This window comes from Anguilla rostrata, chromosome 1 (assembly GCF_018555375.3).
Source record: "Anguilla rostrata isolate EN2019 chromosome 1, ASM1855537v3, whole genome shotgun sequence".
NCBI lineage: Eukaryota > Metazoa > Chordata > Actinopteri > Anguilliformes > Anguillidae > Anguilla > Anguilla rostrata.
Window position 1 is genome coordinate 69,273,401 of NC_057933.1, and position 10,945 is coordinate 69,284,345.

General features: G+C 43.2%; 2 protein-coding genes across 4 annotated transcripts; both read right to left on the reverse strand.

Moving 5' to 3' along the window:
* Positions 1 to 117: 117 nt before the first annotated feature.
* si:ch211-105c13.3 (uncharacterized protein LOC325758 homolog) lies at positions 118 to 7,201 on the reverse strand. Its single transcript, XM_064354150.1, has 3 exons — positions 6,502 to 7,201; positions 2,893 to 3,037; positions 118 to 1,619 (listed from the first exon to the last, which is right to left on the reverse strand). Exons 2-3 carry the CDS (start codon positions 3,016 to 3,018, stop codon positions 1,443 to 1,445), a joined length of 303 nt encoding a protein of 100 aa, XP_064210220.1. The 5' UTR covers positions 3,019 to 3,037; positions 6,502 to 7,201; the 3' UTR covers positions 118 to 1,442.
* Positions 7,202 to 7,262: 61 nt separating this feature from the next.
* Positions 7,263 to 9,497, reverse strand: LOC135264997 (protein S100-A11-like). 3 transcript variants are annotated; one of them, XM_064354179.1, is made up of 3 exons: positions 9,301 to 9,497; positions 8,677 to 8,817; positions 7,263 to 8,022 (listed from the first exon to the last, which is right to left on the reverse strand). In XM_064354179.1, the coding sequence occupies exons 2-3, from the start codon at positions 8,803 to 8,805 to the stop codon at positions 7,888 to 7,890; spliced, it is 264 nt and encodes an 87-aa protein (XP_064210249.1). In that variant the 5' UTR covers positions 8,806 to 8,817; positions 9,301 to 9,497; the 3' UTR covers positions 7,263 to 7,887. The 3 variants fall into 3 exon arrangements, with proteins under 3 accessions (XP_064210249.1, XP_064210232.1, XP_064210240.1); XM_064354162.1 differs by having other exon boundaries at positions 8,677 to 8,907; positions 9,301 to 9,404; XM_064354170.1 differs by lacking the exon at positions 9,301 to 9,497 and adding an exon at positions 9,123 to 9,237 and having other exon boundaries at positions 8,677 to 8,907.
* Between the last annotated feature and the right edge of the window lie 1,448 nt (positions 9,498 to 10,945).

Genomic DNA, 10,945 nt, shown 5'->3' on the forward strand with positions numbered 1-10,945 from the left:
CCCCCCCCTCCCGTCCCTCCTCAGCTCCCCCCCGTTTACACAATCTCCTAATGCCGTCCCCAAACACAGCGCAGGTGGTGTAACCGTTACATGTATCACAATGAAGAGACCCTCAAGCGTGTGTCACATTGTCTTTTATTACTTGGCGCAATGACATGCAGGCGGGAATGCACAGGGGAATACAAAGTGTGGCATTAGCAGTGGAAGAGCTCGTTGACCTCATGCGTAACAATGGACAGAGTAGCTGCGCTGGCCTGGCTAAGGCACCACTGCAGAAAGCAAGTTAGCCGGGGTGAGGGCTAGAGCAGTGGTCTCAATATCAGACAGTCAATAGTCCAGCCATAGTGGCTTAGATGTGGATGAAAAATCATTGGGGCACACATATATAAACTACCAAACCACAGTGGGGTACAACAGGGCACACATGCAAACTACCCAACCACAGTGGGGTACAACAGGGCACACATGCAAACTACCCAACCACAGTGGGGTACAACAGGGCACACATGCAAACTACCCAACCACAGTGGGGTACAACAGGGCACACATGCAAACTACCCAACCACAGTGGGACCAAGCAGGACACCGGTTGCCACATTTGCCCAGTTGCAAATGCATACAGGTTTATGGTAATGGTGGCAACTGGGCATAGACCACAGCGCAGCGTTTCGTTACGTCGCCGGATGAAGTGGACACGCTATTGCGGAGTGTTTGCAACAGAGCCCATCGCTGTGAGAGTGAGGGGGTGCTCTGTAGTCTTTGAGGCAACAGTGAAAAGATGCATTTTAACTCTGAGATGAGCATTGCGATTACAGCAGGGCTCATCCTTCTCACACTGCCCCGTAGCTGCAGGCCACGGTGGTGTTGGTTCCCTCAAAGGTCTTAATTATTGACTTTGGCCCATTGTGTTCCTGGGACGTCACACACCTGATATTCTCAGTCAATCTTAATCCTTTGCTAATTGAAAGGTCTCCATAAACCCACCCCTCCCCCCCCTCCCCCAACCTCCACACACACCCCCTCCCGCAAGCACACTACTCTGTTCTACGCAGTGGTACATAGTAAAGACTGTTTAGTAAAGACTAACCAACACTTAAGCTTAGCTCAATATGTTACTGTAGTAGGGTGAAAATGATGCCAGATATTTGACAGCGCGTTCTATGTAGCGTAGCCTACAGCACTACAGTCTAATGAAAATGTACGCACGCTGTCAGTGTGTTAATGTGTCAGTTAGTACAGCAAATAGTACAGCATGTGTAATGTGGAAATAGTACAGCATCTACTGTAGCGTGAAATGTGAGACTAATATTTGGAGTGAGGCCAACAGTAGGATTAGATAAATCAATGGCGGGATAGTGCAGGATAGCCAGCAGTCCTACGGACGTTTCTGTGCAGGAGTCATAGCCGTGTGTAGTGTGAGAGCACGCGGTGCAGAAGAGACTCTATAGGGCTTCCGGACTCTCGGCGGGAGGCTCCTCTGAGACCGGCTGCTTCTCGCTCAGCTTCGTGGCCACGCATCCAATCACGTCCATGAACTCCTTGAAGCCGACTTGCTTGGCCCCCTGCTTGTCGGGCAGGCCCTCGCGGATCTCGTCCACGGCCGAGGCGCTGTCCGTTTCCTGGGCAAGCACGAGAACGGCAGTGGAATCGCAGCGGGCGGAACACCTACACCGTGACTCAACGCTAGCGTTAAGAGTAAAACAACGGCAGCTTCACAGGGTTATTTAAGCATGTTGTTTATTCTCTGCCTTGAAGGCCACTGCGCTAATGACTAATTGCAAGGGTTTGCCAGTGTTCAAACAAAACAAAGTATCATACTCAAACATTGACATTTATTTCCATCTCTCTCTCTCATCTACACAGAATAACTACGTCTGTCAATCAGGGAATCATTTCGCTTCCTAGCATTTCCAAGGTTCATTTTCATTGGTCAGCTAAAGGAAAAGAGGTTTGAATTTGGAAGTGAGCAAATGTACAGCCTAGCGTCACGCAGCACATTCGAGAGAGGAGCACTGGGCTAAAACGGCGGTAACCGACGCTGGTCCTGGAGATCGGCCGTCCTATTGGCTTTCACTCCAACACAAACACACCGTTCGACAGCTGGAGATCGCTAATTATCAGGATCAGGTATGCAAAACTAGGGTTTGAAATAAAAACCTACAGCATGGTAAGATCTCCAGGAACTGGGTTGGACACCACAAGGCTAAAATATTGGAGGAGTATTGGGACTGGGTTCCAGCACAGGTTTAGTAATACATTGGGAGACATATACACTGTCTGGCCAAAAAACAATGTCACCGTTTGGATTTTTTTGGACAGTGCCCAATGTACAAGCCTCTGGAGGCAGTGTTATGATCTGGGGTTGCTTCAATTGGTCAGGTCTAGGCTCAGCAATATTATGCGGCAATAAAATTAAGTCAGCTGAGTACCTGAATGTACAGAATGACCAGGTTATCCCATCAATTGATTTTTTCTTCCCTGACGGCACGGGCATATTCCAGGACGACAATGCCAAGATTCATCGGGCTCAAATTGTGAAAGAGTGGTTCTGGGAGCATGAGGAATCATTTTCACACAACGAATTGGCCACCACAGAGTCCTGACCTTAACCCCATTGAAAGTCTGCTGGAGGAGACTTTACGGAGTGGTTTGACTCTCCCGTCGTCTATACAAGATAATGCAATTCTGGACGGAAATAAATGTTGTGACGTTGCATAAGGTTGTCGAAACAATGCCACGACGAATGCGTGCCGTAATCAAAGCTAAAGGCGGTCCAACGAAATATTAGAGTGTGCGACTTATTTTTTGGCCAGGCAGTGTATGAATACACAGTATTGTGGCGGGGTACTGAAGAATATTTGGACTGTGCTGTGACAGAGTGAAGTTCCTCACCGCCATGATGTTTTTCAGCTGATTCGTCACTAGCTTCTGGAAGTCCTTCTCCTGCATGTTCTCCCTTCCTTTGCTAGCCTTCAGGAAGGCCATCACAAACGTCTTAATGGCTGACTCGATGCTCATCCTCCCTGTTCCTTCACCCCTGGGGAAAAAGGGGGTAATTGAAGGAGTTTTTAAAAATTATTTGTTTGAAATAAACAGATGTACACATACAAGCAAACAGGATAAGAACTGTCACCATGTACAAAATCTGTTCAAAGGAAATACGGTAAAAAAAAATAAAAATAAAAATTATATATATATATATATATATATATAGCTAATCATTCAGGTGGAGGTTTCTGGAAAATGTACAATATGAATAGACAGATGATGTCAGAATATTAAGCAAGTGAGAGGAGAGGCTGAACAGGAGTCACACAATGGAACCTCTGATCTTTGACGGACATCTGATCTGCGGAACGCACCAGAAGGCCGAAGGTTCAGGTTACCTGGGGGATTGCCTAGTACCTGCCTGTTTTTCTCGCTATATATGTCAAACATAGACAAACACATACATTTAAACAATGACCACACACGCACACACACACACACACACACCTGTGACCATCCGTACAGCTGTCAGATGGGAAGGCCCACAGGCACCACATTCGTTTGGATCTATACTCCGTGACCCTAAACTCAGGGAGGGCACGCAAATTAACAGATAAAAGAAGGGAAAGGCTGCGAGAACAGGGCGAATGGACCGGACGGCAGAAATGCAGGGGAGCAGGAGGATGTGGGTGCGCTTGCGGATGGGGGGGGGGGGGGGGGGGGTAAGCGAAAAAGATTATGGAATAGAGACGGATGGCGAGAAGGGGGACAGGGGAAATAGGCACGGCCCAACAAGGGGGTAACCCAAGATTTCCCATCTAATGCAAATGTGTCACGCCTGGGCACACGCACCGCGGCCCACTCCCTTCCACACTCACAATGCGCTCGTGGGCAGCAGCCAATTAGGCACTGCCGCTATTGACCTAATTACTGTGAGAGTCCAGGGCGCTGACTCTGGCCTCCTGCGCGCTTCCATTTTCAAAAATTGCATAGCATATCATTACACTGAAGCGCGTTATAAAGAAATGTTGAGGCGCGCTCGCACTGTTACTCAGTCCGCTGCACCCCGTGAAAGGTTGCCAACATCGCCCACATCGGCCTGTCTGAGGGGGTCTTTGATCAGGTGATGCCTGGAATTATTTTTGCTGTTGTTTCATGCATCAAGGGCAGTGCCCACAAAAATGGCAACAAAGGATCGAAATTTTCAGAAAACCCTGAAATGAATGTCCTTCACCAATTGCATTAACGTGTTGAAATGATTTCTTTAAGGGGATTGGCACACGCTGCCCAACCTGTGTGACGCCCCTGAGCAATTTAGACTTGTATAATAAAACTCTCCTTACATTTGACTCCAGCTGTCGCTACATTTAAAAGCCTAGAATTAATTTACTATACCACACAAGTGTATGGCAATGTGCAGTTCTAATACTTGGTTGATAGAGAAGAAGCAGATCTATATAGTATTTCTATACTCTGACAAAAGGCACATATTATCATAAGTGTGAGATGCACTGAATGTGCTTATTGCTTGTTAAATATAATATTAGCTATTTTTCTTGGTGTGTTTACATGACACTGCATTTAGTTACCAGTGTGTATGGTGTTTTCTCTTCCATGGGTCTGGTTAAAAACTTAAACACCCTGATGCAACTGCCAAAATTGCTGGAAGGGCATACAAACTAAAAATTGACCAACTTTTAATTTATATGCAGTGCACAGGGGAGTCTGCAATCGCCAAGAAAGACTGTTTTATTTCCTTCCTGAAACATCAAAAGGAATTCTACAAAACAGCTTTGTTCATCATCCGTACTCCGAAGTCAAAGCGCAGTGGCCCGCAAACTTCGCGCCAGTCCCTGGGTTCCAGTGGGCCGTATGTTCAGACAGGGACGCAGTGGCAGCCTTCATAAAGTACGTATAGCTAAATGAGCAATGTTTATTCACGCACATGAGTAAACAAATGAGTTCAGGCCTAGGTGTGAATCATTTCTCCCACAGCCGTGCACGCAGGCTGTCTGTCATCACCCTGCTACCGGACAAACCATTTCTTTAGCCTAGCTTTAAGTACACATAGTTCTTGCCATTCGAGTCTTATCAACACATTCATTATTAAAACTACGACGGTAACTTGGCTGCTGCTACTGACTGTCGACCGTAGGAAGGCATGGGGCCGGCCAGCCAGCATATACCCGCAGGGAAGAAGCCGGGGCCCTTCCTTGCGCGTCCACGCCCATCGTTTAGCGGACAACAACTAATCCCAATGATTTGTAGTAAAACCAAGCACAACCTAGAAAATAGGTAAATAAATAAACGAGTGGTTTCTGGTTTCCCCCTGAAGTGTAAAAGAGATTGAGAGTTAGGTTACCAACAAGGAGAACGTGATACGTGTTCTAGCTAAGTAATGACAGCAGCTACGGTCTGTGGGGTGTGTCATGAAATATTAACTGTGGAACGGAAGAAATTAACTACAACTGACACACAATTTTCATCTGTTTCGGTTTTGACAACAGATGCACCGAAAGATAAGCCCGTGTAAAATATTCACGGTGTGGGTACACACTATGCACTACAATAACAAGGTGAAGGTTTTTTCTGTAAATGCTTTTCAATATTTACTGTTACTGTATGTTCAACAAAAAGTTATTTTGTGTTGTATAATTTTAATGAACAGGTAATGCCATCCAACCCCTCCCAAAAATAGTACATAGTTTATTTAACGTATACTTAAAGTGGGCTTCATCAAACGTTTATTTTCAAGTATTTTATGATAAGTAGCCTACTTTACAAAACGAAATTGTCCCATTTTCAGGATACCTAAAATATTTCCTAGAACTATATTCCTTAAGTAGGCCTATAGCCTACCATTTATGAACTACTTATAAACTTAATCCATTTGGTAGACATTAAGTCCGTTAAACCGTTATCCAAGTATACTCCTGGAAAGTAAAGTGAAAGTGCACTTTAAGTAGGCCTACACTACTCGGGATTTAGTTCAGAAGTGTACTTAAGCATAGGCTACTTTTATAAACTTCTTTGTTAAGGGATCCGCTATTCTTGTAAAGCGCGTTCGTCACATAGGCTTCTTTTATATAACGCTTTAGTCTAATAGTCAAGTGATAAAATATCACTATTGCATGCTCCCTGGCGTATCTTGCAGTATTTCCATCGTTACACTTTCCAGAATAGATGTCAGGCTGCCATGGTTGCAGTGTAGAAAAATAGTAGCATATAATAGCTACAAACACATATTTGTGGGGTGTCCAATTTAATCAATTAAGTAAGAAATCTGTTGTCGACTGTTTGGTCAAATGCGAGGCTAAAAAAATGTATTAATAGGCTAGCATTGTTATAATTCCATATCGTTCGATCTTTCATGCTAGACTTATAAACTATAAACATGACTAATATAAGGGTGTATATCGAACGAGGTGATACGAATTAATCAACTCCCACTCTAACATCAATCCTGAAGGCTATGTCAATTCGTTAATCATAATTTATAGACAAATAACTTACCAAAAAATTATGACCAGAATTGGAGTACGTTACTGCTCTGTTTGGCACTGGTATCCATATGCTATCTTTTTTCTCTCCCTTCTTTCACCCCCCACTGAAAAGACATCAGTTAACGAACTTGTCTAACGAGACCGACATGAGGAATTTCTTTCATGATTCAGTTTTTTTTCCCCAACTGTTTTTGGACACATCAAAGGGCGTGTACCTGGGAAAATGAAAAAAGAGGGAGGAAAAAAATCCGCGCCGTTATGTAGTTTTGTTTTTCTAAATAACGACGCAGATAGCATTTTCACTTGAATTTGTCAGTTGGTGGTACCAATTTAGTAGGCTATTGTATTTATGTATATAGACCTGCTGTGAAAACTTCCACGCCAATTAAGTTGAATTCAGTTTGAACGAGTGACAGGAGACATCAACGGAGTATAGGAAGAGAAGGAGGAAGTGAGTAACGGCGCGCTCGTGCCAAGCCAGGCTAAATCTTATTGCTTCCTCCCCAAGGGATGCCTATTTATAATTAATACAGTCGATCATCGAATTTCGATCATCGGCTTTCTTCTAGGCCAGTGGTTTCGTCTGTTTCGTAGCAGTAACGTGATGATTTTTAATTCAAATTTTATTGCATTTGCATATGAATTTGAATATTTAAGCATGTGTGAGAGCAAATGTGCCCGTGTGTGTGTGTCTGTGTGCACGCTGGTATTCGTACTGAACCGGTTTATTAATGAGTCAGCGTACAAACACAGTTACGTTTCAGCCACACCTTAATTTTCAACGAGTTGGATTTAATTAAGACTGAAGCCCTGGGTAGATCACAGATTCATGAGGTACACAATTATGAAATATGAGACTGCTTATGAAACAACTATATCATAACAAATTAACAAATTCCTAACAATACATAAACATCTAGTACAGAAATGTACTCTCAAATCCACAAACACAATTTACTGTCTACCGTTCCATAATTGGAGTCTTTTAACTCCCACCTGGTGCGAAGACCACCAATTTTTTTTCGTATGTCTATGAATTGTCAGGAAATAGCATTGCTTCTAGTCTAGTTGGTGAGGTGCAGTGCCATAACATAATTACACTGGTTAAACAGGGAGAGAGAGATTTCTGTTGCAACTGGCAGACAAAGATTGTTTAGAGCGGTGCAGTGAGAAGCTGACGGTAGCAGTGAGGTGCAGGGGATGACTGAGGAGTAACGGAAGATCCAAAACTTTACAGGGCAAAACTTTGTCAATAAATAAATTCATTTTTACTCATTTACAGAACAGAAAAAACCCAACAAAAACATTTTCATTATTGTTGACGTTTGGGTCAGCAATTCAAAAATACTTGATCTTTCCATCAGGGTATGGAAATCCGGCTTGTACACCTGTTCTCCTATTGGCTGAAGCCTCCGTGCTTGTTGGCCAGGCTGCCAATCAGTTGCCAGAACTCCAAGAAGGTCAGCTCGCCGTCATTATTTTCATCCAGTGAGCCCATGAGCTGGTCGATCACTGCTGGGTCACTGGAGTTCTACCCAAAACCAGCAAGAAGGGGAAATAAATTTCTCTCGCACTTTACAAACAAGACTTCTGTGTGATAACACCTCCTTGTGGTTAAAGGTGATACTGCATCGACATTACACTGAGTTGCTCCACCTCCAGGGATTTAAATTAATTACCATTTAGGTAAGTTCACGTAACCCTCCTATCCCGGTAAGGCTAAATTACACTGACATCATGCTCTCGTGGTTCCCTTCCTGGAAACAACTAGCAGTGATTTACAAAGACTACCATGCCCCATTTATTTATTTACCATCTTTACTGCAAATATTTAACACTGTTAAATAAAATTTTGTGGTTTTATATAATTAGGTCTGAGCCTCATATCCAGTATTTCCCAGTGCTTACTGTATAATTTTACTCATAATGGATGCTTTATCTACTCCAAGACCTTTTGGATCATATTATAATAGAATGGTTTTTCTATGCACTCACTGTCCTAATGTAACGTATGAACACAATATAAGGGTCTGCTCCAAGGCATTGTACTAATAACAGCACAGCAATAGCCTTAGTGACAGTACGTATTAAATTCATTGAATTAAATATGTACAGAAAGGACATGCTCCAAAGGGAACCCTTGAATGGCAGGCTGTTTGCACAGGTGAGGATGATGCTGCTTTACCTTGACGAAGGTGGGCAGCTGGGATGTCACCAGGCTGCGAAACTCCTCTTTGCTCAGCGTGTCAGAGGATCCGTCCTTCCCTGCGAAGGTCTTAAACTGGGAGACCAGGGTGCTGATGGCAGATTCCATTGTGCAGGGAGACTGAGATGGAGAGAGGTGGCCACACAGATAGATGTATAGAGAGACAGAGAGAGAAAGAGAGAGAGAGGAGTAGACTGGGTTTGATGGGATCTGAGAAAGACAGATTAATGAAGTAAACAAATCATCCCAGAGGAATTATAACTTAATTTTGTACACAGCTGTTGTCATTTGCATCCTGTGAAGAAAGATCCTACAACAGTATGTACTGCACAACATATAAACCAATAAGACTTTTAGCAAATAGACATTTAGGAGGAAATAGCTTGCCAGAACGAGGAAGAGCGAAGAGTGAAGAGTGAATTAACCTGGGAGTGAATGAAAGAAAACTAAAAACTTTTTGAAGTACGAAGACAAGCAAGATGAGCAGAATGCACACCTGAAAGGAAACACAATCAGAAAAGTCAAGTTGAGAGAAAGGTATACATTAAATAAATGAACAAGCCAGCGCATACAGACACAGACAGAAAGAGGACGTTGCCTCACCTGAGGAATGGCACCTGTCCCAGAAGCAGCAGTGGGGTTGGTGGAGGTTAATCTCTCTCTTTCTCTCACTCACTCTTTCTCCTCTTATACTCTCCTCCTCCCCGCTAGAATCACTGATGTCAGCGGAAAATTGATCATTCACCTTAATTCCCGCTTTCTTTGACCTGTTCACTGTTTTCTGATGTGTTCAGTTTTGAAATTTCCATGACAGGAAGTAATAAAGTGAGCTGCATGTTGCACACATGCTGTATTTTCCACAATGGAAAAATATACTTATATACGTAGATGCAGATTTAAACACGCCCATACACACAAAAGCCATAGGTGGCCAAACGCAAACCTGTCTTTGAAAAATGTTGGTGACTGTTGTTGAGCTGTTGATTGCTTTGGGTACGGTCATTTCTACTTTTTAATAATTAATTTTTTTTCGTACACTTCCTCAATAAGAAGCTTTGTGTTTGCATAAACGTGTATGTGTGCATGTCAGAAAGGGGTAACTGCACAGACTTCTCTTTTGGTCATTCAGAGGATGGAGTCAATGGTTAACGCCTTTTCATTGAAATCTTCCATTGCATCCTACCCTCTAGTCAAACTGCAATTAAAATTAAACCTAAAACAAGTACACAGAGGACATAATCAATGTGCTAAGTTACAGGAACACACCCCCCAAGCCACCCACTCTCCTGTGGTTTCCTATGTTGTAATTTGGTATATACTATTCAAACACACACAAACACACATACACGCGCACACACACACACACACACAAACATATTCACACTTCCATAGAGCTCACATAAAACAAGTACACAATCAACGTGAGCACAAATGTCCCCCCCCTTCACACACACTTATGCACTTAAACTCAAACACTGATTTACACTTGGAATGGTGAGATTCCCCCAAAATACACAATAGAACACATAGCAGATTCTGCTAAAAAGTCAATACACACCCTCCAAGCAATAACTGTTTACTTGTGTAATGTGCTTTACCAGAGGTTGCTCAAATTTCGAGATGCTCTGTGTTGGAAGACATGCTTGTCACTGTCTCACAAATGCTTGCACACATAACCACACACACACACACCTCATGAGGTGGCTGTCTTACCATACCATCTGACCATCTGAAAGTGCATCATCAGCAAGGAAGCAACAAACAAACTATCAACAAAGTACAATTCTCTCTCTCACACACACACACACACACGCACGCAGGATGTATGCACACCCCCCCACACACACACAGTTACTGGGGGTACGATACAATGGAAGGTTTGAATGTTCAGGGACATACTGTACTTATAGCACTAAGGGATTACGTAGTTTCTTAAGTCCATGTCATCATACTCCAACGCATTTATCACACCTCAAAACTTCATCATTCACTTACTAAAGTAGAATTTCCTTTATAGCTTACTGCCATTGTTTTTTTATACACATCCGTGCCATACAAACTCCATCTATTAACCTCCCTAGTCAGGGAATACAAGATGAATGCCGCAAAATACTGATGACTGGACAATTTCTGTTCCACTTGCCCTAATTACAGTCTTGGGATACACGTGTATAAATATAGCTACTCAGTCAGGCCACCGGAATCAGGTTATACTCGCCTGTAAGAGCAGCATCAGCACAGATGCAAC

Coding starts and splice junctions, on each gene's coding strand:
- si:ch211-105c13.3 (XM_064354150.1), bottom strand. CDS start 3,018: ATGAGCATCGAGTCAGCCATTAAGACGTTTGTGATGGCCTTCCTGAAG. Junction 1,620..2,892: donor AGCTGAAAAACATCATGGCG/GTGAGGAACTTC, acceptor GTGCTTGCCCAG/GAAACGGACAGCGCCTCGGC.
- LOC135264997 (XM_064354179.1), bottom strand. CDS start 8,805: ATGGAATCTGCCATCAGCACCCTGGTCTCCCAGTTTAAGACCTTCGCA. Junction 8,023..8,676: donor AGCTGCCCACCTTCGTCAAG/GTAAAGCAGCAT, acceptor GGTTTTGGGTAG/AACTCCAGTGACCCAGCAGT.